This window comes from Protomyctophum bolini (genome assembly GCF_963924005.1).
Source record: "Protomyctophum bolini genome assembly, chromosome: 14".
Taxonomy (NCBI): domain Eukaryota; kingdom Metazoa; phylum Chordata; class Actinopteri; order Myctophiformes; family Myctophidae; genus Protomyctophum; species Protomyctophum bolini.
The window spans coordinates 3,784,689-3,809,688 of record NC_137875.1 but is presented as its reverse complement, the minus strand read 5'-3'; the positions used below and the strand labels follow the sequence as shown (position 1 = coordinate 3,809,688).

General features: G+C 44.5%; 1 protein-coding gene across 7 annotated transcripts in view; it reads left to right on the top strand.

Moving 5' to 3' along the window:
* Nucleotides 1-25,000, top strand: part of LOC308328412 (spectrin beta chain, non-erythrocytic 1-like) — a 153,764-nt gene that overhangs the window by 39,302 nt on the left and 89,462 nt on the right. For 5 of the 7 annotated variants that reach the window (XR_013965283.1, XR_013965284.1, XR_013965285.1 and 2 more), the window contains exon 1: nt 17,264-17,926. Coding sequence is in view for 2 of the 7 variants with exons in the window: in XM_080782217.1 (XP_080638343.1) it covers nt 17,671-17,926 (256 nt within the window). In the remaining 5 variants the exon portion in view is untranslated. Of the gene's footprint in view, nt 1-3,325; nt 3,666-4,322; nt 4,332-17,263; nt 17,927-25,000 lie in introns of those variants that run through there. The other 2 variants (XM_080782218.1, XM_080782219.1) reach the window with 2 other exon arrangements.

Below are 25,000 nucleotides of genomic sequence, written 5' to 3'. Positions count from 1 at the left end.
GTCGAAGAAAGCTCATGTATTCGCAACCTCATTCTTTCGGTCAACTCATGACCCACACGTCATGACCATAGGTGAGAGTAGGAAAGAAGATTGCTCGGTAAACGGAGAGCTTTGCCTTCTTGTTTTAATATTTTTATTAAGCTTTTAAAAAATAAGAATGAGTCAATACATTACATTACATTACACTGCTAGATTGTGTAGAGTGGAGGACATACAGTAAACTAAATGCTGACGTTCAATGTGACATTTGCGCAAGGTGATCTAGAAATGGCTGCCATAAACTTATTTGAGTTGTCCATCATGTCATAGCAAAATTTTCTCCATATTATGCTTTGCCTTAATTCTGGCTCAACTCTCCTTTCGTCACAACAGCGACTGCAATACCGCCACCGAGTGGCGCGCTATGAGCTTGTAGATCTGCTATTTTTGGAAAAATCGAAGAACGACTGACATAGAAACATAGCTTTTTCAGAAAACTTGTCATTTTCAAACAGACATTTTTAGAATCTGATCTCAGGTCAAAATGGGTTAAACTCCTTCACCTGGGGAGGGTAATTAATGCCTCAATGTCATTATTATTATTATTATTATTAATGTTATATTATGCCTCAATGTCATTCTGGATCAAAGGCAGTTGGAGAAAGCTTGGGCCGGAGGGCGGCGTTCCGTTTTCGGGTTGGGCCGACGGTCCCAAAACCTCCTGAACAGGATATCAGAGGAACCTCGCCCCTCCAGGGAACGTCGTGACATTTTGGCACAGAAACGTCCACTTGGACTCCAGGAATGAAAATATGCTTTGAAGTTATCTACTCTAAGCCCAAGGTCATAAGGTCAAGGCAAAGACACGGTCATTGAATTCCTTTTGTAAATGTTCTTCGTTCACTACACTATATGCTACAGTATGAGTCTGGACTGACACACGAATGCCAATGGAAGCTGTTTTTATGGAACCAAATGGACCCTTACAACCATGGTGTTTTTCTTTTACTGGTACCGCAGCGTTTTAATGACGCCACGTGCGCGTGCATGTGCGCATCCCAGAACAGCTGATATAGCCTAAGCCCATTGTTAAATATAGTGTATGAGAGTTTCAGACACAAACGCAAATGTAGACTTAAAAATAGTCAGACACAAACATCTTTACTGCACACTAGTGAAACTAAAAAGTGTGCTTTGGATCGAGGCATTCTTATTTTTTGTGCAGAACACCACACAGCAGCAGTAACCGTAGCCTACTGGAGCCATAGCCTACTGTATGCAGAACACCACACAGCAGCAGTAACGGTAGCCTACTGGAGCCATAGCCTACTGTGTGCAGAACGCCACACAGCAGCAGTAACGGTAGGCTACTGGAGCCATAGCCTACTGGAGTCATAGCCTACTGCTGTAAGTGTGCATGCTTACCGTGCGTTACTCGAGTATAAACGGTTAAAGCTGTCCTCCTGTCACAGCGTGAAAAGAGGAGTTGAGGGGGCAATTAGGGGCACTAGATTTGCCCGTAAACCTCAAGTTTAGCAGCCATATATACAGTAATGTACGGTAATATACAGGTGTGATGGTTTGTTGGAAAGTTTAACGGGAGTTTTCCTGTAATAAACACATCCATATTCCATGCTTTTTGCAGTGTGTTTGTGTTATGCAAAGTAGGAGCACGGTATACTTGACATGGTGTGAATATAGTTGGGCTGTGCCTTATTTCTGTCTGAGCAACAAAGAATCCTGTTAGCTGCAGTTTAACATGAAAACCTCTCTGCTCTTTGAGCACAGTGTGTGTGTGTGTGTGTGTGTGTGTGTGTGTGTGTGTGTGTGTGTGTGTGTGTGTGTGTGTGTGTGTGTGTGTGTGTGTGTGTGTGTGTGTGTGTGTGTGTGTGTGTGTGCAAACAACAGCAAATGGTTTGACATGGCAGCCATGCAGCAGATGTTCTGCATTGGTGCAGTTGCACGTTCTCGCCAGAGGGAGCCGCTCTTGGCTAGATTTTGGGATGCACTTGAAATGAGGTTATGGGAATGAAACGAGGGCAGAGCACAGAAGACACACACACACACACACACACACACACACACACACACACACACACACACACACACACACACACACACACACCCCCAGGTGTGCCTCTCACTGAAATAGCTCTCTCCTGGCTGTTTAAGTGGAGCATGTTGATGATGCCTGACCTTGATGTGAAAAGCTTGGACTCACCAACCATGCAGGACTCTTTAAGAATCATGTTATACTTTTAGCTATTGAAAAATAGCAGATCTACAAGCTCGGAGTGCGCCACCGAGTGCCGTGCTCTGAGCTTGTAGGTACTGCTATTTTTGAGAAATTGTGAAAATGTGGCGCAAATTTTTGCTTTCAGATTGAACGTTTTTTAACTCAAATCTTTGCTTCTGGGGGGGGGGGGGGGGTCCCTGGAACAACATATTTTTAGATGGGGGTCGACGGGGGTTGACTGAATGTTTGATAACCACTGACATAGAAATAGAAACATGGGGTTTTTCAGAAAACTTTGGTCAGATGGGTGGACTCTGCTGAGTGGTCAGATGCGTGGGCTCGGCTGATTGGTCAGATGGGTGGGCTCTGTGTGAATTTACAGGCAGGGGGGGAGGAGCATGTTTATTTTTAATGATCCATGACCAATCGATTGTGTTCTTGGTGGCTTGGATCAATGGAACTGACGTCTGTTAGACATACTAACTAACAGTCCAACAGGCATTAGTCCCTAATGGTCAGACAACACCGTGACATGCGTGACAGGTTAAAACTAACCCGTGGCTTCCTGTGAGGTTAGGTTTAGGGTAAGATGTAATTTTGCACTGTGCACCAGCACTACACTTCCTCTGCCATCCTGGGTGGGTTGACCTCATGCTTCCTTCTATGCATGAGGAGTCCACGCTGTAGGACTGTCAGTACGTCGGACCGAACGCATGCACCCGGAGTAGTATAGGTCTAGTTGATTTTTAACTGACGTAGTATAGGTCTACTTGAGTTTTTATTTATTTGTATGACAATGATCACATTTTCTCTCAAAAGGTTTTAAAGAGGGGGGAAAAAAATGCATAAATCTTTTTATATTAATAGAAAAAAAGTCTCTGGGTTTTTTTTCCCCATTCACAAACTGACGTGGTCTTATTTTCTACCGCTTGACGATGTCCTGGCCTATATATATTATATATATATATATATATAATTTATATATATACAAACCTGCACTGTGAAGCACTGCTTCAGAATACCTGACGAAGGATACCAGCGATATAGTGACATCACAATATCATCCCCTCCCCTAACCCCCCTCTCTCTCTCTCTCTCCTCTCTCTCCAGGTTGGACGTGCGGCGCTGCGTGCGCTAGCTAGCTAGCGAAGCCAAGCGTGTAACGAGCCTGATCGTCAGGACGACGACGACGACGGCTACGACGCAGCCCAGCAGGTGAACCAAACGAGGTCGGCCAGTAGGGGGCGGTAGTGGTCGGTTCGAGGGAGAGGAGGAGGGAGGAAGGAAGCAGAGATGTCGGTCGCCGCCGAACACAACATGGAGCACATGGAGATCCAGCAGCAGTTCAGCAGCGACGGCGGAGTCAACAACCGCTGGGACACGGAGGACTGGGACAACGAGAACAGCTCCGCCCGGCTGTTTGAACGCTCCCGCATCAAGGCCCTGGCAGGTAGATAAACACACTCTCACTGCTGTGAATCATTAAGGCCCTGGCAGGTAGATAAACACTAACCTGACGCTGCCAGATCCAAGAAGCTTGCTACACAAATTTGTTTCACAGCTTATTGGGATCTGGGATCGCGGAAGCTAATTCGATGACGGGGCTGTTTATTTTTTTCAAGATACTTGGTAGATGATTGGATGGGAGCGTCTGTCTATCACCGTGTGGGCGTGCAAACACAACCAATCATATTGACGTGTCTATATAGCTTCACATCCGGTTTCGCACATATCCCGCCCTTAGCTAACGCTGATTGGTTCGGTACGGAACGGATCTGCGTTAGCTGAACTCCCTGAGAGATCCCAGATGGAAGCTGTGTTGGGGAACATGCCCAATACCGCCCCCATCTGGCAGCGTCAGGTTAGATAAACACACTCACTGCTCTGAATCAAGGCCCTGGCAGGTAGATAAACACACTCACTGCTCTGAATCAAGGCCCTGGCAGGTAGATAAACACACTCACTGCTCTGAATCAAGGCCCTGGCAGGTAGATAAACACACTCACTGCTCTGAATCAAGGCCCTGGCAGGTAGATAAACACACTCTCACTGCTCTGAATCAAGGCCCTGGCAGGTAGATAAACACACTCACTGCTCTGAATCAAGGCCCTGGCAGGTAGATAAACACACTCACTGCTGTCCTGAATCAAGGCCCTCGCAGGTAGGAGGACGTAAAAAAGCTAGTGATGGGAGATGAATTGGCAAACATCTGTGTCGGACGTTTTTTTATTAATCGTCATCGATTCGATCGGACCGATTGTCTTTACAGATAAACAAGCCAAAAGTAACGGCTTGAACAGAATCTACAAGCTCACACTATTAAATATAATGTATTGAAGTTAAATCTGTCTTGCCTAAGTCTGCATGAGTACATTGCATTGACATTCAGAACGGACAAGATTATTTAATACTATAGGTGCTCACAAGTACAGTAAAGTAATGAAACACTACACACACACACACACAGCTTCTCATTCCTAATTATTCCTATAGTATTATGACGGCTCCTCCACATTGAGGTTCCCACCTGGGTTGTGTTCCCACCTGGAACCCTAACCAATCAGCTGGATTGGGATTAGATTGCCAGATCTGAACGAGACCCTCCCTCCCTTCCTTCGTCCGTTAAGGAGACGCGGGTGGGATTTACATGTAATCGATGAAGGCTAAGGAGGCGGTGTGTGTGTGCGTATGCGCGCGCGTGTGTGTGTGTGTGTGTGCACACGTGTGTGTGTGTGTGCACGCGTGTGTAATCCTATATCTCCTACCGGTCTTAGTCTTCTAGCTGCTAGTGCAGTGAGTGTCCCACTTCACTGAATAATTCACACCACCGTTAAATATGTAGGAACAGAGTGGTGGGTACGTGCCCGCTCACCCGCCCGTGTGCGTGTGTGTGTGTCTGCGTGCATCTCTGTGTGTGTTTGTGTGTGAGTGCTTCTTCCCTGCTAGCTGTCTGCTGTCTTCCAGGTTGTTAATAAAGTTCAGCTGAAGGTTGGTTTTGGTTAACCCATTCTGACCTGAGATCAGATTCATAACGAGGTTTCCACTGGACACACACTGGTCTGATTAATCCGTTCTTTGACCTGAGATCAGATTAAAAAAAAATGTCAGTCGTTCTTCTCGATTTTTCAAAAAATAGCAGACCTACAAGCTCATAGCGCGCCACTCGGTGGCGCGCTATGAGCTTGTAGATCTGCTATTTTTCAATAGCTAAAGCATAACATGATGCTGACACCAGAATGGGTTCCCGACTTCCCGTTCAGAATGGGTTAATGACCCACACGGTACGTCCAGGGTTTATTTTTGGGCCCAACGGCCTGGGGAAGGAAGCATCAAGGTCCCCCCCCTCCCCTCCCCCCCCCCCCCCCCCCCCCCCCCCCGGGCATTGTGTCGCGGTGTCCCTGAGCTAGAAACCCCTGACCAGTGTTGGGACAAAAGGATAATGCTCAAGGAAATACTCCATCCATCCATCCATCCCTCTTCAGCTGCTTATCCGTAGTCGGGTCACCGGGGGCCAAAACAACTCCACCAGAGTAAAACCTCAAACTCAAGTATTGCTGCAGTATACTAATTAATTAACAAGTACATTGAAATGTTCAAGAAAATGGCGATCTTGTACATTAGTATCCGTATCCAATTTGTATTAATTTATTTAAGAAGCCTACAGTACTCAGAGTACCCCCCCTCCCCCCAACACACACACAATAGAGCCCTCAGCTGGGTGAAGCTGAAAAGTGACTTACTTCCCCCCTATGGGATGAAGTAAGTAGGTCTAATTATTATCATGGCTTTATCTGCAGGGGTTCTCAAAGTGAAGTCCAGGGACCCTTGAGGGGGGTTTCAAATGGACAGGTGTCCAACTCTGGGAGTTATGGGGGAAATACAAAGTTATAGAGAAACATTGGGCGCTCTCTCTCGCTCTCTCTCTCTGTCTCTCTGGCTCTCTCTCTCTCTCTCTCTCTCTCTGTCTCTCTGTCTCTCTGTCTCTCTCTCTCTCTCTCTCTCTCTCTCGCTGTGTTAACGGCAGTGTTGCTGCCAGGTCAGGTGACTGTGACGCGGAGTGATGACATCACTATCATGACAGTGACTAGTTCATTTAGAGGAGAATGTAGAATGTGGTAGTAAAGAAAACCCTGACCCTGTTTTCACACACACACACACACACACACACACACACACACACACACGCGCGCCAAGTCTCTTTGTATGAATCACAATTTCCTGATTCCTGAACTCCACTCCCTTTCCTCTGAGCTTCATCCTGTGTGTGTGTGTGTGTGTGTGTGTGTGTGTGTGTGTGTCTGCACGCATGTTGTAGTGACCAGGTGTGTAGCGTCTCCTTACGATAGGCCCCGAAATACTAAACCGCTGATCGCCATGGTGACGTTTATCTCCTCTGTGTGTGTGTGTGTGTGTGTGTGTGTGTGTGTGTGTGAGAGAGAGAGAGAGAGAGAGAGAGAGAGAGAGAGAGAGACAGAGCTGGGGGGTTTCACTGTGTGTGAGAGAGAGAGACAGAGCTGGGGGGTTTCACTGTGTGAGAGAGAGTGGGAGGCCTGCCATTTTACTTTGGTTCAGTGAAGTGAAAATATGTGTAGTTTGCGTGTGTTCTTGTATAGCTGCCATGTTCAGCATGAAACCAAGCATAACACGACTGGTCTTTTAGTTCTACTGGGCCTCTTAAACCTCAATAACATTTTTGTCTAGTTAATACAAGAAATTGTCAATATATTTAGTCCTAGTTTGTGTCATAAAGACTCATCATAGCTTAGTTTTTTGTTTTGTTTTAGTCAGTGAAAAAAGGGAGTCGACGGACATCTTTCGGCAGAGTTTGTCGACAAAATGTACACTATACTGTGGTTCTCTAGTGGGTTTCAGAGGGGTGTGGTTCAGTGGTTCTCTAGTGGGCTCCAGAGGGGTGTGGTTTAGTGGTTCTCTAGTGGGGTCCAGAGGGGTGAAACTACCCTTTAAAAGAGAAACCCTGTGGAACGCGTCCAAGCTAGTGTCACATCTCCTAGTGCTCAGCAGACATTGATTGATGAGACAATCAGCTAAATGGTAGCTTTGAAATGTTAGTTTGAATCAGCTAAATGCTAGCTTTGAAATGTTAGTTTGAATCAGCTAAATGCTATAGCTTTGAAATGTTAGTTTGAATCAGCTAAATGCTAGCTTTGAAAACCTCTCTTCAAATGAAAGCCTCTGTTACTGAACAAACACTCTATATTAATGACTACTCAACAGTCACTTTATAGCAGTGATTACGACCAGACTATGAACACACACTCTTGTCTGATTACTTACTATCACAATATAGAGCTATTTCGTATTTTTTTAACTATGACAAAAACAATTTGACTAGCTTTTTTCACTGACAAAAACTAAATAAAAACTAGGCTATATGGACTAAATATATTGACAATTTCGCCAACAAGTAAAAACTAGACCAATGTTAGGGAGGGACTGTTAGAGAAGAGATCCGGTAGAAGTAAAAGGCAAAGTCATTTTATGTTTGGTTGTGAGCAGGTGCTACAAAAATAGCCGATCTACAAGCTCACTTGTAGATCTGTTATTTTCGGCGCACAGCCGAGTATAAACCGGGCATTTCAACACCTTCACGGCTGGCCAAAATAGTCGACTATAAATCAACTGTAGATTAAGTAAACTAAAACTGAACTGAAACATTCCAGATGGCCAAAATATAACTAAATGTAATTTTATTCAAAAGATTATGACTATAACTACTAAATGTAAATGTAAATGTGCTCTCAAACTCAACACCAACACTGTATTATGATGATTCAGCATTAAGGTATCAATTCACCAAGAAAACAAAATATGGAGACTCGAGGTTTACAAGATACAAGCGAGGTTATTGGATGAATAATTGATGAGTGATGAATGTTTAATGCGTGTATTGATCGCTGATTGGCTGCGGACTCGGCCTTGTGTGCTGCTGCTTCTGGGAACGGTGACCTCCAGCCCAGAATAGATCTCTGCTTTGGATTCAAGTTCTCAGTCGCCTCGACCGGTTTCAGTCGCTTGGATTCTGGAGATGCACTTCTTCTATTTAACCCATTTTGGGGCGGGAACCCCTTTTGGTGTTTTAAACATTATGTTATGATTTAGCGAAGGCTTGTAGGTCTGCTATTTTTTTGAATATATATTTCAGAGCAAATATTTGCTTCTGGGGGGGTCCCTGTGGAACTACATATTTTGAGATGGGGGTCCGTGGCCCAATAGAGATAATTCTGGGGGTCCTTGACATGAAAAAGGTTGAGCATCACTGACATAGAAACACAGGTTTTTAACGCAGTGATTAAACACAGGCTCTCAACGCAGTGATTAAACTCGATCACTGTTCTGTTTTGGGTCGATAACCATCCAGACACTTTGAGATCTGTTCTGCTGCGTCGATAACCATTGACCACTTTGAGATCTGTTGGGTCAGTGGCCAACACCCTACAGCCATGGGTCAGGAAACCCCCTACTGCGTGTGCGTCACACACACACACACACACACACACACACACACACACACACACACACACACACACACACACACACACACCGTCACACACACAATGAAAACGCACAGAGGAACACACCAACATTCCCGACATTCCTGCATCTGTTCTTCAGGACAGGAAGTGAGACACACACATACTTCCGCGCCTGGGGGTTGTGTGTGTGTGTGTGTGTGTGTGTGAGCGTGCACGTGTGTGCGTGTGTGCGTGAAGGGGTGTGGCGCTGGTTTGGAAAGGCTCAGACAAAGTGAAAGTAGGCAGACTTTGTCCTCTTTACTATATCTGTCTCTCTCTCTCTCTCTCTCTCTCTTTGATTGATTACTTTATTAACAGATTGCAGAAAATAAAGACGTAAACTAAGTACAGTTCAATACACGGTCTGCTAAGAGGATTTACAACCCAAGAAAGCACTTTATTTAAGCTTGTTTCCATTGGGGGTCCTTCATGTTCAATTATAGCCCTTCGCTAAACCCCCACCCCCCCAAAAAGCGATTGGCCAATCCAAGTATTTAGCAACTGTTGCTACGTATGCAGGTCAAGCTTTCGCCTGCACCTCATAGCTTTCAGTGTTATTTTGCACGGCTGTGTTGTTGAACATATCACGCCTGACCCACCCAGGTGTTGTGGAATAATACTAATGACCGTACTCTTACCGTGCGTGCAACATGAAAACTCCGGTCGCTGAAAGTTAATTTCTCCTCGTATTTCTAGTTTATTTAAATAATGTCATGCACATTTTGCCCTGTGCATAGCCTACTGTACTGCAGGCCTGGTTGACTAGATTTAGAAGACATTTTTGAAGGTTTTGCGTCTGAAATGATCCATTATTTATATGGAGAAATCCCGTAATTTAACATTGATGGGGGAAAGTAGACCCTGTAGCAGTTACTTTACAAGAGAACAACCTTTTGTATAGAATCTGTCTCAGGTCTTAACCCTTCAAAACCCGGATATATTTCTACTGGCAAAAAAAAGAGATTTCAACCTTACTACTGCTTTGTACTATACTAGCACTTCGCAGACGGAAATATGTAAAGAAAACAAGTTTTATGCAAGTTTTATGCAAGTTTTATGCACATTTTATAATTATTATTTTACTTTAGGTCAGCCATTGTAGGGTAGGGAGTCCAGGACCTGTGTGTGTATCTTGGTACGTCATTCCTCGTTGTGTTGGCAGCACAGTATACCCATGGCTATGTTTGAGCCCAATTAGGGTGTGGGTGCGTGTGTGTGAGTGAGAGTGTGTGTGTGTGTGTGTGTGTGTGTGTGTGTGTGTTACACATGTGATGTACAGTAGAGGAACTCGGTGGAAGGTCTCCAGAAAGCTGCTGTGAAATTCACCACCTCGACGTCACATTGTTGAGAGACCCAAACTCTGTGACACTGTACTGACCCTGCCCGTCTGTCTGTCTGTCTGTCTGTCTGTCTGTCTGTCTGTCTGTCTGTCTGTCTGTCTGTCTGTCTGTCTGTCTGTCTGCCCGCCCGTCGGTCTGTCAGTGACTCTGTGACACTGTACTGACCCTGCCTGTCTGTCTGCCTGCCTGTCTGTCTGTCTGTCTGTCTGTCTGTCTGTCTGTCTGTCTGCCCGTCGGTCTGTCTGTCTGCCCGTCGGTCTGTCAGTGACTCTGTGACACTGTACTGACCCTGCCTGTCTGTCTGTCTGTCTGTCTGTCTGTCTGTCTGTCTGCCCGTCGGTCTGTCAGTGACTCTGTGACACTGTACTGACCCTGCCTGTCTGTCTGTCAGTGTTGTTTTTGGCAGCAACTTTCTATTTTAGTTTTGGTCATAGTCTTTTGAATAGTTTTCATTTAGTTTCAGTCACATTTTAGTCACCTGGAATGTTTTAGCGTTAGTCTAGATTTGGTCGACTAAAATTAATTTTGAGTGCCTTGATGTTGTCTAGTTTTTATTTGTTGGCGAAATCGTCAGTATATTTAGTCTTAGTTTTAGTCAGCATAGCTTATTTTTCATGTAGTTTCCATTAACTTTTCGTCGGTGGAAAAAGGTAGTCGACGAACATTTTTCGTCGTAGTTTTAGTCGACGAAAACAACACTGCTGTCTGCCTGTCTGTTTGTCTGCCTGTCTGTCTGCGAGAGAAGATTATTTCATGACATTGTTATGTTTTTGACGTCCCATCGCTTGTCGCGTTAGAAGTAATCATAGCTGCCGTTTGCTGTCGATCGCCTCAGTTTTTTTTTTTGGGCTACATCTAGCTACTTCTAGCTACTTCCAAGATGGCGCCGTGCCACCTTGAAATGGGCCCTGAAGCTGCAAATCGCTGGGCGCCCTGATTTAATGGTCCTAAATACCCCCGGGCGTTCGTTCGGGGCGTTAAAAGGTTGCCGTCTGTAACGTTATGACCCGGTGTTCGGTGTTTAGAGAGAGTTATTAAATAATAACATCAGGAAACGACAGTTTTCGACCTGCTTTGAGGCAGGACTCCAGAGAAAGATTTGACCTCATTGTCTGCTCTGTGTAGCAGTGGCCGGCAAACTGTGTTCTTCTGGATCGGAACTATAGTGAAGAAACACGGTTGGAAACGAGGTTGGATAATGAACAGTTGATTCCCATGTAAGAATTAACCCATTCTGAACGGGAACTCATTTTTGTGTTAGCATCATGTTATGCTTTAGCTAGTGAAAAATAGCAGATCTACAAGCTCATAGCGCGCCACCGAGTGGCGCGCTACGAGCTTGTAGGTCTGCTATTTTTGAAAAATCGAAGAACGACTGACATTTTTTTGAATCTGATCTCAGGTCAGAATGGGTTAATCAGACCAGTGTGTGTCCAGTGGAAACCTCGTATGAATCTGATCTCAGGTCAGAATGGGTTAAGGCATGTGGAGGGGGAGGTGTGAGGGGGGGGGTGAGACTTGGGGGGGTGTGGTGGTTGGTTGGTATGAATGGTGCGTGTGGTATGACGACAGGGGTGGCCCCCTGGGGGGGGCAGGAACCACGAGGAGACCTTATGATATGATGGAGAACACATCAGGGCTCTCATGACCCCACAGACCACACAGACTGGAGATATAATAAACAAACGCACACAAACAAGGGGCTGTGTTTTCTCCCCTCTTGTCGGAACGGAAACCTCGTAACAGAACTTTAACTTCTCAGGATTCAAAGTCCAAGACGGCAAAAGTAGCAGATCTACAAGCTCGAAACTAGGGCTGCAACTATAACGATTATTTTCATAAACGATTCATCGGGCGATTATTTAAACGATTCATCGGATTATGACACTTATTTAGCTGTCACTTTAAAATATATTTTAGGTTATTTTTTGTTCTAACTAACAAAAAATATAATTCATCCAAAAATGCATTTGATTAGCTGCTGATTATAGGCTGCTATTCAAATAAAAGACAAACTAAATTTAAATTAATTAAAGCAACTCATGGTGTCTTTAGGCTTATTCTGACTGCATACATTTGATTAAAGAATAGCTATAATGTGTCAGTCTAGAAGGAACAGTACGGTACTCTTCTGAACTCAAATAGGTCATTTAAAAATAAATATTCCAGCCGTATGTTTTGTTCTTGTTCCTGATACTATAATGGTCATATTTTGCTTTGCAGTCGCTAACTGTGCAACCATCATCAGATTGTATGAGGGAAGAGAGATGGATCACTCCTCTGTAGTTTAGTTACACACTTAACACTGGGAAAACTATGGTTAAAAACTATGGTTAAGTTGGGATACCACCTATGAAACTGCAAAAAACTAGCGATTAGTTTGCTGATTTACTAAATTAGTTGACAACTAATTTAATAATCGATTCGATTACGATTAATCGATTGATCGTTGCAGCCCTACTCGAAGCCCTTTGGAGCTTGTAGATCTGCTACTTGTGACGCTGTTGTACGACCAAGTATAGGACGTTAAGAGAGGTTTCTGCTCGACAACAACAATGATTTAATGTTATGTTGTTTTGTGATTTTCTTTCATGAATTGATTCTCTTCATGGTGGAAAAAAGTATCCCGGACTTCATGTTGTTGCCAAACTGTGATATCAGTTAATCTGCCATCTATAATATTGTACATTTTTATCCCACGGTTTTTGTAACTCATTTATTTTCACCCGGTGCCAACTGCCTAAAGGAAGGTGTAATCCTGAGCGCCATACTCCCCCCTCTGCCAACCTGGGGAGAGCCCTGAGCTGAGCTCATTCATGCTTCCTTCAATGCGTGAGGAGTGAGCGGGGCTGCTTCTTATAACCATTCATATTTGATGAATTGAACATGGTGGACCCTCTTGTAAACAAGTGTAATGCTTAATTGGGTCGTCCACTCACAGTTAAACAGTCTTTGTATTGAGTTTGTGCTTGAAATGTACTGTAATTCTGCAAACTGTTAATACATATTTCAATCAATCAAAAACCAGATACACCTCGAAATGAACCGGCCCCCATGACGTTATCAGATCATGTAGAAAGATCCATTTATCTCTGATTATTTTCCCAAATTGCGTTTTTTTTTCTTTTTTTGGTCAAATCAAGCCGTATCCAACGGCCCATGGCTAAACAACCGCTGATTACTTCGGTTGCAAGTTGTATTTTCCGGGTGAAAGACCAGATGATCGTCCTCCCCTCCATACAGCCTGTTTACATCTGGTTCACGTCTCTGGTCCCTTCAAAATAACAACACAGAAGAATGACAGAAATATTCATGAATACTTGGCAGTTAACGTGTCAACTATGACATTATGTGGATCTCGGGATCCACTTAGAAACCGCCCGCTTGTGACATCAGTCATCGATGACTGACACGTCGATGACATAATGATCTCATCTGTGATGTATTATGGATAGTGTTTTGACACTTTTACATTTACATATAAAAAAAAAAAAAAAAAAAAAAAAAACATGGTAAATAATTGAACAGAGGTGCTTTTGTGGCCTGTTGTGAGAACGCATTAAGAATGTGTTGTTGATCGCTCCTGCGGTCGGAGAGATTAGCTCCAGACGCACACACACACACACACACACACACACACACACACACACACACACACACACACACACGCGCACCGCAAGCTATGTTTTCTTGGTAATCACTTTTCTAGTCCAACAGCTGTTGCAGTTTGTTTGTGACCGTTGCCGTGGTTACGAGCGGCGTTAACAGGCCTTGGACATTGTTTCAGAATGATCCGTTTTCATCACTGATCAAAGTATCCTTCTGTACAACATCTGTAGGCCTGCTTTATCAACACTTTGATAATTAGGCCTAATGTTACTGTCCTAATAGTCGGTATCGTCCTGTACAACATCTGTACTTTCCATTCATTTCCCCCCATAGACGTTTCAAAAAGTATTTATTTAAAGACCCTTTAAAGTCTCGTACAAATCCACCTCGGATGGTGACAACTCATGACAATAAACACAATCTTTTGGGCCCAACAAAGAATTAATAAGACCAAAAAAATCACACCCGTGTGAAGTGAGGGACGCTAATATATTAAAGTCTATCTCATGTTGATTAGGTGATGTAATGGTGATATGACAAAACAAACATTAAACGCCATTAATAATAAAGAGACAATATGACGTAATGAGGCACATTTTGATGTTTAGACCTGTGTATAGGAGCCCAGGGTACAACACTTCTTTGTTGTTGTTTTTCTTATTTCTAATTATTTGTTCGGCCCAAAATATTGTGTTGTCACGATTTGTCATGATGATTGTAGACCAGTGGAGATGAGAGTTCATGGTAACATTTGATTGATTGATTGAAATATTTATTAACAGTTTGCAGAATTACAGTACATTTCAAGCACAAACTCAATACAAAGACTGTTAACTGTGAGTGGACGACCCAATTAAGCATTACACTTGTTTACAAGAGGGGGGTCCACCTTGTTCAATTCATCAAAACATTTAGAGACGTACAAATAGACACTTCTATATAGTCAAAGAACAGAACAGGAATTCATATACAGTGAGGGGAAAAAGGTGTGGGATTCATATTTTACGGGGGCCAGTTTCGAATTGCAGCCGTCCGTAGATGCCCTTTGAGAGCGGTTTTGAAGGAGTCAAGTGATTTGCATGTCTTAATGACTGTTGGTAGGGCGTTCCACATTTTGGTGGCATAGGAGCGAGAACTATTTAGTCCCTTGTTTGTGCCGAATCTGGGCTGTACAGATGGTTCGTTGCACTCCCTCTGGTGTTGTGGGTGTGGACTTGGTTAACATTAAGGAAGTATCTGTGGATTTTTAACTGCTTTCAAATTTGTTTGGATTTTTGGAATTCTTTTAAAAAACCCATTATGGGTCACAGACTCACGACACCAGTAAAAACAATCTTGTTTTCCTACATAGAAAAATGTAGGAATAATAACGGAGAACGATCTCACGTGAACGATGACATGCAAAGCAAACAATAATTAAAATCACACCCGTGTGAAGTGAGGGGCGCTCTTATCATCGTACATCATCATGATTGCGAACGCAGTGAGCACTTACTATGAGACCTAGCAGATCATGTCTGTCTGTCTGTCTGTCTGTCCCGCTTTTGTGCCCATATATGGAGCTGAGTGATTTGTGTCACCATGACTCAGCCATTACCACTTTGTGCCCATATATGGAGCTGAGTGATTTGTGTCACCATGACTCAGCCATAACCACTTTGTGCCCATATATGGAGCTGAGTGATTTGTGTCACCATGACTCAGCCATAACCACTTTGTGCCCATATATGGAGCTGAGTGATTTGTGTCACCATGACTCAGCCATAACCACTTTGTGCCCATATATGGAGCTGAGTGATTTGTGTCACCATGACTCAGCCATAACCATATAAGGAGTCCCCAAAGCAGCTATGCGTCCAAAACCCAAATATGTACGAGCTGCGTTCGCTTCCCGCGTTTGCGCGTCTTACTGGTGTAACATGTCTATCTGCTCGTCCACGTATGTGGCATACATTCTCCTTTCATTGTCGACGGGCATTTAATGTTTGTGTCTCCACAAAGCTTATTTTGTTCAGACACATGGCGCCCCTCAGAAACAACATGTTTAGGTTGTAATAATAATTTGCAATGTTTCAGAGTGTCTGTTTCCCTTTCTACACTCTCACAGTAACAATACAACACAAAAAAACACCCAGGATCTGGAACTGTGCGCCTTTTGTCTGGAAGTCCAAAAAAGAACGGCATTTTTCTGCCTCCCACTGGTGTGTGTGTGTGTGTGTGTGTGTGTGTGTGTGTGTGTGTGTGTGTGTGTCAGGAAAGGACCATCATGTTGATGTCCGGGATGTTTAAACGTCCTGTTTATGACGGATGGTTCGGTCCGTCTCGACCCCCCCCCTCCTCCCCTCCCCTCCCCCCCCCCTGTCCTGGTGTGGACTTGGTTCAGTCCATTCCCTCCTCCGCTCTACATTTCCTCTCTCTCTCTCTCTCTCTCTCTCTCTCTCTCTCTCTCTCTCTCTCCCCCTCTCTCTCTCGCTTCTCCTGCTGCCCTGCCCATTATGCTAATGAGGCTGTGACATCAGCGCTGTGAATGGATAGGCTGTGTGTGTGTGTGTGTGGTTAGACTGAGAGGAGGAGGTGTGGTTTCCATGCTGCTTGCCCCTCCCCCCCGCCACACGGCTCCCGTGTGTGTGTGTGTGTGTGTGTGTGTGTGTGTGTGTGTGTGTGTGTGTGTGTGTGTGTGTGTGTGTGTGTGTGTGTGTGTGTGTGTGTGTGTGTGTGTGTGTGTGTGTGTGTGTGTGTGTGTGTGTGTGTGTGTGTGTGTGTGTGTGTGTGTGTGTGTGTAATGAAAGGTGTATAGTGTCTGCCAGACATTCGACACACGGCAGGGAGCTTGCGCACGCACGCATGTGCACACACACACACACACACACACACACACACACACACTGCTTTCACTCTCTCTCTCTCTCTCTCTCTCTCTCTCTCTCTCTCTCTCTCTCTGTGTCCCAGAGCTCATTTCTCTTCCTCGGGGCTGACGTGCTCAACTCGGAGCGTTTCCCTCTCCCTCTCTCTCTCTCTCTCTCTCGCTCCACCTTTTCATTGTCTGGAGCGCGCTCTGTGACAGCAGGAAATGTGAGGGGACGACCACCGCGGGCCAAGGAGAAGGGGCGAGAGACAACGTGGATGGATGGATGGATGGAAGAAAGAGAGGGAGAAAGAGAGAGAGAGAAAGCATGATGCTGCGTCTGTGTTCTGCTGAGTAAGTGAATTCACTGTTACTAGAGAGAGAGGTAGAGTCAGGGAGACTCCTGCTTGTCTCTAGTACATTCTGTTGTCTTGGGGACCTTGCAGGGAGAGAGAGGCAGGGAGAGAGACAGAGAGAGGCAGGGAGAGAGACGGAGAGAGAGAGAGAGGCAGGGAGAGAGGGAGTACATGTGTTTGTTGCTCTGCGCTGCAGCCCAGCGTTGATCTTGGAAACTCTCTCCATGCTGCTGCTGCTGCCTTGTTGCAGAGGAACAGAACAGAGCTGATCTGATCTGCTTGGACCTCCTCAGAGGAACAGAGCTGATCTGATCTGCTTGGACCTTCTCCGAGGAACAGAGCTGATCTGATCTGCCTTCTGAGATTCCTGGTCCTTCTCTTCTCTTTTTCTGGGAAGGAAGGAACGGCCAGGCAGCCCACGGAGGAGGAAGGAGGAACCCCTGCTCCGTTTGTGTGTTTATACCGGAGAACTTTTTTTTAAAGATCTGCTTTGCTTTCTAATCGTGAGGAAGAGGACTCTATGAGATCCCACACGGGTCTGTGTTGAACCACACGGGTCTGTGTTGAACCCGCTACTCCTGGTTCCTGTGATCCCACACAGGTCTGTGTTGAACCCGCTACTCCTGGTTCCTGATCCCACACGGGTCTGTGTTGAACCCACTACTCCTGGTTCCTGATCCCACACGGGTCTGTGTTGAACCCACTAACTACTCCTGGTTCTTTTGAGGGAGGATCTATTCTATTCCATTTTTTTTGGTGTTTTTCCACCATCATGGATCTTCAAGTTCAAACGGCCAGCAGCGCTGGCCTCCCGGGGCCCCTCTCGTCGTCCCCCGGGCTCCCCCTATCGTCCCCGGGGTCCGAGTACAACCACCCCTCGTCCCCGTCCCACCACAGCCCCGGCCGAGGCCACAGCCCCACAGGCCCCCGAGGGGGCCGCAGCCCCAGTAGGAGCCCGGTGCGAGGGGCCAGCCCGGGGCCCGCGTTCAACTACAACATGCTGGAGGGGAGGTTCAAACAGCTGCAAGGTAAGACAGGACAGACAGACAGACAGACAGGCAGACGGATACAGACAGACAGACACAGAGTTTACAGACAGACTTTCTTTGAGAGTTCTTGTTTTGTTTTAGCGTCCTCTACAGCCTTTTTACGGCGGGACATTTTAAACTCACATTTCTACCCCCGGGTGCATGTCATCATTGTCATGATGAAAACCCACGCCCCTTGTGACACTTTGAAACGTTGTTAAAGTGTTTTCTAAACGCTTCCAAAATGTTTCTATAGCTTTCTGAACATTTCTAAACATTTGTTAACACAGCGAGAGAAGGTGCAGTTTTCACTTGTTTTGACAAAGACCTATAGTAGTGCTAAGCTTCTTTGCTCTAGTGTCGGGTGTCGGGCACGAAATGAAGGTCTTTCCGTTGGAGCTTTTCTGAGATATTTTCAAATCTTTGTTTTCAGTATATTTCTGTGTTTATTTAGTTTATATTTATTGCAGCGATGGGCCGAGATCGAGGTTGATGCCGTCGTTTATAGATAAAGAAAACCTGCTTTAATGACTAAACGGTCCTGTTGAGTTGTGACCTGTCCTTCTCAAGGCTATATAGCAAACATGCTGCATGGACGTCATGTTACACGCTGAAGCTAGGCTACTCTCAGAGATGCAATGCTTAACGTTTTTGTAGTGTGTGCATGTGTGTGTGTGTGTGTGTGCGTGTGTGTGTGCGTGTGTGTGTCTGGAGCTAATCTCACAAACCGCAGGACGGATGAGCAACACATTTGTTATGCGTGCTCCCAGCAGGCCACAGAAACACCTTCATTCATCTAGTTTCTACATATCGGTGCTGTCGAACATGAAACCTCTCATCTCCACGTTCTATCTTCTAGTTTTTGTGTTTAATTTAGTTTCTATATATCGGTGCTGTCGAACATGAAACCTCTCATCTCCACGTTCTTCTAGTTAGTTTCATCTAGTTTCTACATATCGGTGCTGTCGGAACATGAAACCTCTCATCTCCGCGTTCTATATCTTCTAGTTTTTTAGTTTAATTTAGTTTCTACATATCGGTGCTGCTGAGCAGAAACCTCTTATCTCCGCGTTCTATCTTCTAGTTTTTGTGTTTTTATCGTAAAGCAACCCCTGACTCGATCACACTGCAGTCGTCACACAAAAGTATATTAGATCTACAAGCTCGAAACGCGGCTCGAAGTCAACGCGTTCTGAGCTTGTAGATCTGCTACTTTTCATGCTTTTGAATTTTAATCCTGTTAAGTAACAGTTTTGAACATAGGAGGTTCCACCCGACAGACGCTTATGTTTTATACTTTTTGAAATGTTTGAATCATGTAACTGTTAAATGGAAGCCGACGAGGCTGTGATGTCATCACACTGTAACATTACATACAGAATGCGTCATGGATTAGATAATAATGATGTCACATACATGTACAATTTACAATTTACAATTTACAATTTAGGCATTTAGCAGACGCTCTTAATCCAGAGTGACTTACATTAAGCAAGAAAAAAAAAGCATGGGAATACATCACATAAAGACATTTATCATGAAACATGCGTAAGCTAAGAAAGTAACAGTGGAATATCTATAATGAAACTATACATATAAGCTATACATCTATACTACTATGCTACACATATGTACTATGACGTGCTATGACTACATACAATGCACTTATGCTGTCTACATAACATGCTATAAGTCTGTATCAAATGCTATCTAAGTCTACAGAATTGCTATCTAAGGGGGTGGGGTAAGTGCTATGGGCCATGATGGAGTCTGAAAAGGTGGGTTTTCAGACTACGGCGGAAGATTGGGAGTGATGCTGCAGTTCTGACTGCAATGGGAAGTGCATTCCACAGTTTTGGAGCCAGAAGGGAGAAGAGTTTCATGTGTCAGTCGTGGATGAGTGATGTCACAAGCAGGACCCTGAGATCCACACAGTGTCCAGAGTTAGTCAGGAAAACAATTAGTTTAGTAAAGATTGTGTCATTTAGAGAAAGGAATATTATCCACACTCCTGACTAAAGGAGAATTCCATACTAAAAGGCTTTCTTACCTTTCTTTGTAGTTGTTACGTCGTCCCCACCAAAGAGGTCCAGGTGTTTTTTTGTGCAAAAGCTCCTTATTGGCTGTTTCCCCTACCATAAGCCCTCAATGAATTGCATTGAATGGAATGGGAATTGAATGGGGCTATGGGGTGTTGTGCTAATTCGCTTATTTCCATCGCTCAAAATGATTATTTCTTTGTATATATCCTCTCTTCATAATGTAAATAATATCCCAAGCGGCACACTTTACTACTTCTTTTGATGGAAATAAGCGAATTAGCACACAACACCCCATAGCCCCATTCAATTTCCATTCAATTCAATGCAATTCATTCAGGGCTTATGGTTGGGGAAATAGCCAATAAGGAGTCTTTGCACAAAAAAAACACCTGGACCTTTTTGTTGGGGACGTAACAACTACAAAGAAAGGTAAGAAAGCATTCTAGCATGGAATTCTCCTTTAAGAACTTGTTAATTTTGAGCAAACAAACACAGTTTACCTAGAGAAGGACTCTCTAGGTAAACATAAGGAACTACTGAAGAATGTGGATATTCCTTTTCTCTATTTATGTATCTTCAACAATCTGCACCCTGCAGCTATAGTATAAGAGACTATACTCCTTAAGACTCCCCCTGAGTAGGCCTGGGCCCTGGCTCAGCGGTCCAGGCACCTTGGCTGGTATAAACCAGTCTGGCAGTGTTTGGCCGCGGGTTCGACTCCCGATCCCGACGGCCTTTACTGCATGTCTTCCCCCCCCCCCCATCTCTCTCCCCATGTCCCTCCATAAAATAATATAAAATAATGGCGAAGCCAAAAGAAAACATTTAAAAAAGAATAAGGAAAAAAAAGACTCCCCCTGAGTAGAGCGCTCCTTCTAATGGTTTGAGAGTCGTCCAAGATTGTGTTATTACAATATAACTTATATAATCTGTATGGTAGAGTATGTTATTTCAAAACAATGTATACAATGTGTAGGACAACCAGTGGTTTACCAGAGCATGACCAGATCATTGCATGAAGCTCACAATGCAATATATCCTCTATCAGCTCAGCAGTGGACATTTGGTGGACGCAGTTTAGTGGGTAGAAGGTCACCCAGTTCACCTCCTGCCACACCCCTGTTCACATGTCAGTGTAAGTGTCACTGAGCTTCACATGTTCTCCCCGTGTCCCCTAGGGTAGGTACCCTCACAAAAAACATGCAGTAATCCTGGTCACTAAACTGCCTCCCCCTGGCCAGCCTGATGGAGGGGAAAGGAACTGGTTGGAATAACGTGTTCCTTCCACGCGCTACGTCCAACCAGGGAAACTCTCCCCTGTCAGGTGTAAAGAAGCAGCTTGGACTCCTCATGCATAGAAAGAGGCATGAGGTCAGTCCGCTGCCCCCCTCCTCCCCCCCCCAGGTTGGCAGAGGAAGTGTAGCGCCCAGGATTACATTAGATAATTGACACTAGGTGAAATAAACGGGTTACAAAATCGTGGGGAAAAAAATTAGAGTGAAAAAGTGTCACTACTGAGCAAGATAACCATCTCAGGGCGAACCCATGTGTCTGTGGCAGACGGACAGGTCTCCTCTGTGGGAAATGGTTCATTTTCTTTTTTTTTTTTAGAAACCTCGTTCCAACCGTTCAACCGTTCCACTGCTGTGGACTGTATTTAACCACATACTGTATAGTATCCTTATTATGGGCTGAACATTTGGCTAAAATAGCCGATCTACAAGCCCTATACAGCGCATACCCAACTTGCTGTGTGTGAGCTTGTGTGTACTGTGAGACCGGCTGTTTTCGCCGAAGATGTTAGAGAGAGAGAGAGATAGGGAGAGAGTTGTATGTTTGAATAGTTAATTACCCTCTGGCTGCTAATTTTCCTAAACCACCTGGTCTAAAAGTAGCTGCTCTCGGTACACATGACGGGCCTCGGTGAGGTCATGAGACAACAACATGAGACGTGACTTCTCATCACACTCTGAGCTGAAGTGTGAGCAATTAGAAAGAACGACAGCCTTGATTCATTCACTCAGATCTGCTACTGTACTTTGGAAGGCTCCGTTTCTCATGTGGTCGCTGTTGGTCGGTCGGCCGGCCGGCCGGGACAGAAACCTCTTATCTCTCCATATTTTAACTTTTGTGTTTATCCCGTACCTTAACCCATTCTGACCTGAGATCAGATTTTTTTTTAAATAGTCTTTTCTACATCCTGACAGTTTTCTGAAAAAGCTGTTTCTATGTCAAGTCAGTCCTTCGATTTTTCAAAAATAGCAGACCTACAAGCTCATAGCGCGCCACTCGGTGGCGCGCTATGAGCTTGTAGATCTGCTATTTTTAAATAGCTAAAGCATGACATAGTGCTAACACCAAAAGGTTATTCCCGCCCAGAATGGGTTAAACCCTAAACATACTTTATTTAGATGTCTTTTATAATAACAATACAAGACGTAACAAAACGCACAACAAAGGCACATTATAGGTGCGATCGATTTGCCGTCGAAAAGCAGGGATAGTTATGAGTCCATTGTTGAAAGATGCACTATAGCAGCCATATATATATACAGAACATACTCGACCATTGTCGACGAGCACTGTCAGGAATGGCATCCGCATTGTTCTTGGAACGTAGCTTGTGTATTCTGTCCGCCATGACGGATTCGTTCCAGCTCATAGCAATGGGAGAGCATCTCGTTGAGCCATGATCTCGTTGAAACACGGAGAATTGGAGACTTCCGGTTTAACGGTAATGCGTTTTTTGGCAGCAACCATACCTGCCTTAAGTCTGGTGTTAGGGAAGGGTTCTGTCTCATTAACGTTCTACTTAATCACACTACAGCCTCACACACACACAAGTATAAAACGTAGCAGAACTGCAAGGTTGAAACGCGGGGCGAAGGCTATGCTGCTACTGCAACATGTTGCTTCAAAGTAACCTGGATACCAGATGAACAGCAAACTGGACCCTCAGCGTGCATATAGCGTTAGTCTGTCGTCCCAATAATCTGTTTTAGGATGTGAGTCACAACCTAAGACAGAGAGAAAAGCCTGGTCACAACCTAAGGCAGAGAGAAAAGCCTGGTCACAACCTAAGACAGGCTTTTCTCTCTGCCTTAGGTTGTGACCAGGCTTTTCTCTCTGCCTTAGGTTGTGACCAGGCTTTTCTCTCTGCCTTAGGTTGTGACCAGGCTTTTCTCTCTGTCTTACGTTGTGACCAGGCTTTTCTCTCTGCCTTAAGTTGTGACCAGGCTTTTCTCTCTGCCTTAGGTTGTGACCAGGCTTTTCTCTCTGCCTTAGGTTGTGACCAGGCTTTTCTCTCTGTCTTACGTTGTGACCAGGCTTTTCTCTCTGCCTTAGGTTGTGACCTAAAGGCTTTTCTCTCTGTCTTAGGTTGTGACCAGGCTTTTCTCTCTGTCTTAGGTTGTGACCAGGCTTTTCTCTCTGTCTTAGGTTGTGAGCTGAAGGCTTTTCTCTCAGTCTTAGGTTGTGACCAGGCTTTTTCTCTTGGCTATAAGGCTGGGGACCCGAGGCCAGGTATAAAGTGTGTTGTGAGCCTGCAGTGGAGCGGGGGGGAGGGCTCAGAGGTCAGGGGTCATTCCACAGCTTGGGAGCCAGGAGAGACAAGAGTCTTAGGAAGCTTGGGAGTGCAGTATATAGGGAAGGAAGGCACACAGATGTCCTGCGTTAGCCGCGCTCTGAGCGTGCGTTTGATCGACTAGACCCGGTGGGTTTTCAACCCTTTTCAACATCGAGGTTCATTATTTATTTGCCATTTTTAGTCACGGAAACACCATGTGATGAGATTTAGCCTCTCAGAGCCAAGATGTAGGATATGTTATTGTCGTTGGATAAGATTCCATGGCTGTGTTGATGTTGGTATCGTTAGGAGACGTAACAGGCTGATCAAAAATAACAATTCATTCTCAAATTGTGTAGACTCCTTGTAAATGTATTAATGCAGTTGTTTGACAATACTTTTTACTCTTGAAACCAAAACCTTTACGGGCCCATTTGGTTTCATTTTACGCCCTCAATAGTTAACGATCTAGTAGTAGTAATATAAGGGTCCATGTGGTTAGCAACGGTCACCAACATCATTTAGCAGCTGAACCCCCCTCAAGGAAGGAGTGGTTGAAAAACCACTGAAGTGGAGTGGTTGGTGTTTGTATGATGCTGTATATAAAAATATATATGACTTCCTTTCCTTCAAAGGTACTGCTCATTACTGCAGACAGAACCCTTGTGCCTCCATATCGTAACGTACCTCGTTGTAAAATAATGTCGCGTAAGAAGAAGCTGCGCCGCAAATGAGCCGGTCTAAGCCGGTCAACGCAGCGTGTTTGCGAACCTTGTAAATCACCCGTTTTGCTAATAGTTTGAAAGTGATCTGTTAATTCAGTCTGTGGATTTTATAAATATCAAGCGAGTGAAAAGTGTAAGTAAAGAGCTTGTGACTGAATGACTACATTGGAACCATTCGAAGACGGGTTTATTTATTTCTTTCTCCCCGTTTCCTGAAAAGTATAACAGATTTTGTGAAAACTCCTAAAGCTGTTGCTTTTTTTTCCAGGATACACACATTCCAAAGCGGCCAAACGTGTATAGCAGATCTACAAGATCAAAGCGCGTCACTTCGCACAGCGCCTCGAGCTTGTAGATCTCCTATACCTTTGAGTGACTCTGTGGTATGATAAAGTAGTACGCTACTACGTTCATTACAACAAAAAATTAAAACTGGTTTCTGACCGACAGCACCGATATATATATACAGCAGTTGGAACAGACAACGTGTACATGAGTTTTCTGTAGGTTGATATAATAATAATAATAATAATATCTCAATCTTATATAGCGCTTTTCTGAGTACCCAAAGACGCTTTACATGGGGGGGTCTTTACAGAGATAACAACACAAATAAAAACAACTTTAATAGAAAAATAAATAATCACTAGAAGCTAAAAAAAACATTAAAAGACGTTAGCTATAGGGAAGGCAATGTTGAAGAGGTGGGTCTTGAGGGCGGTTTTTGAAGGTTTGGAGTCCG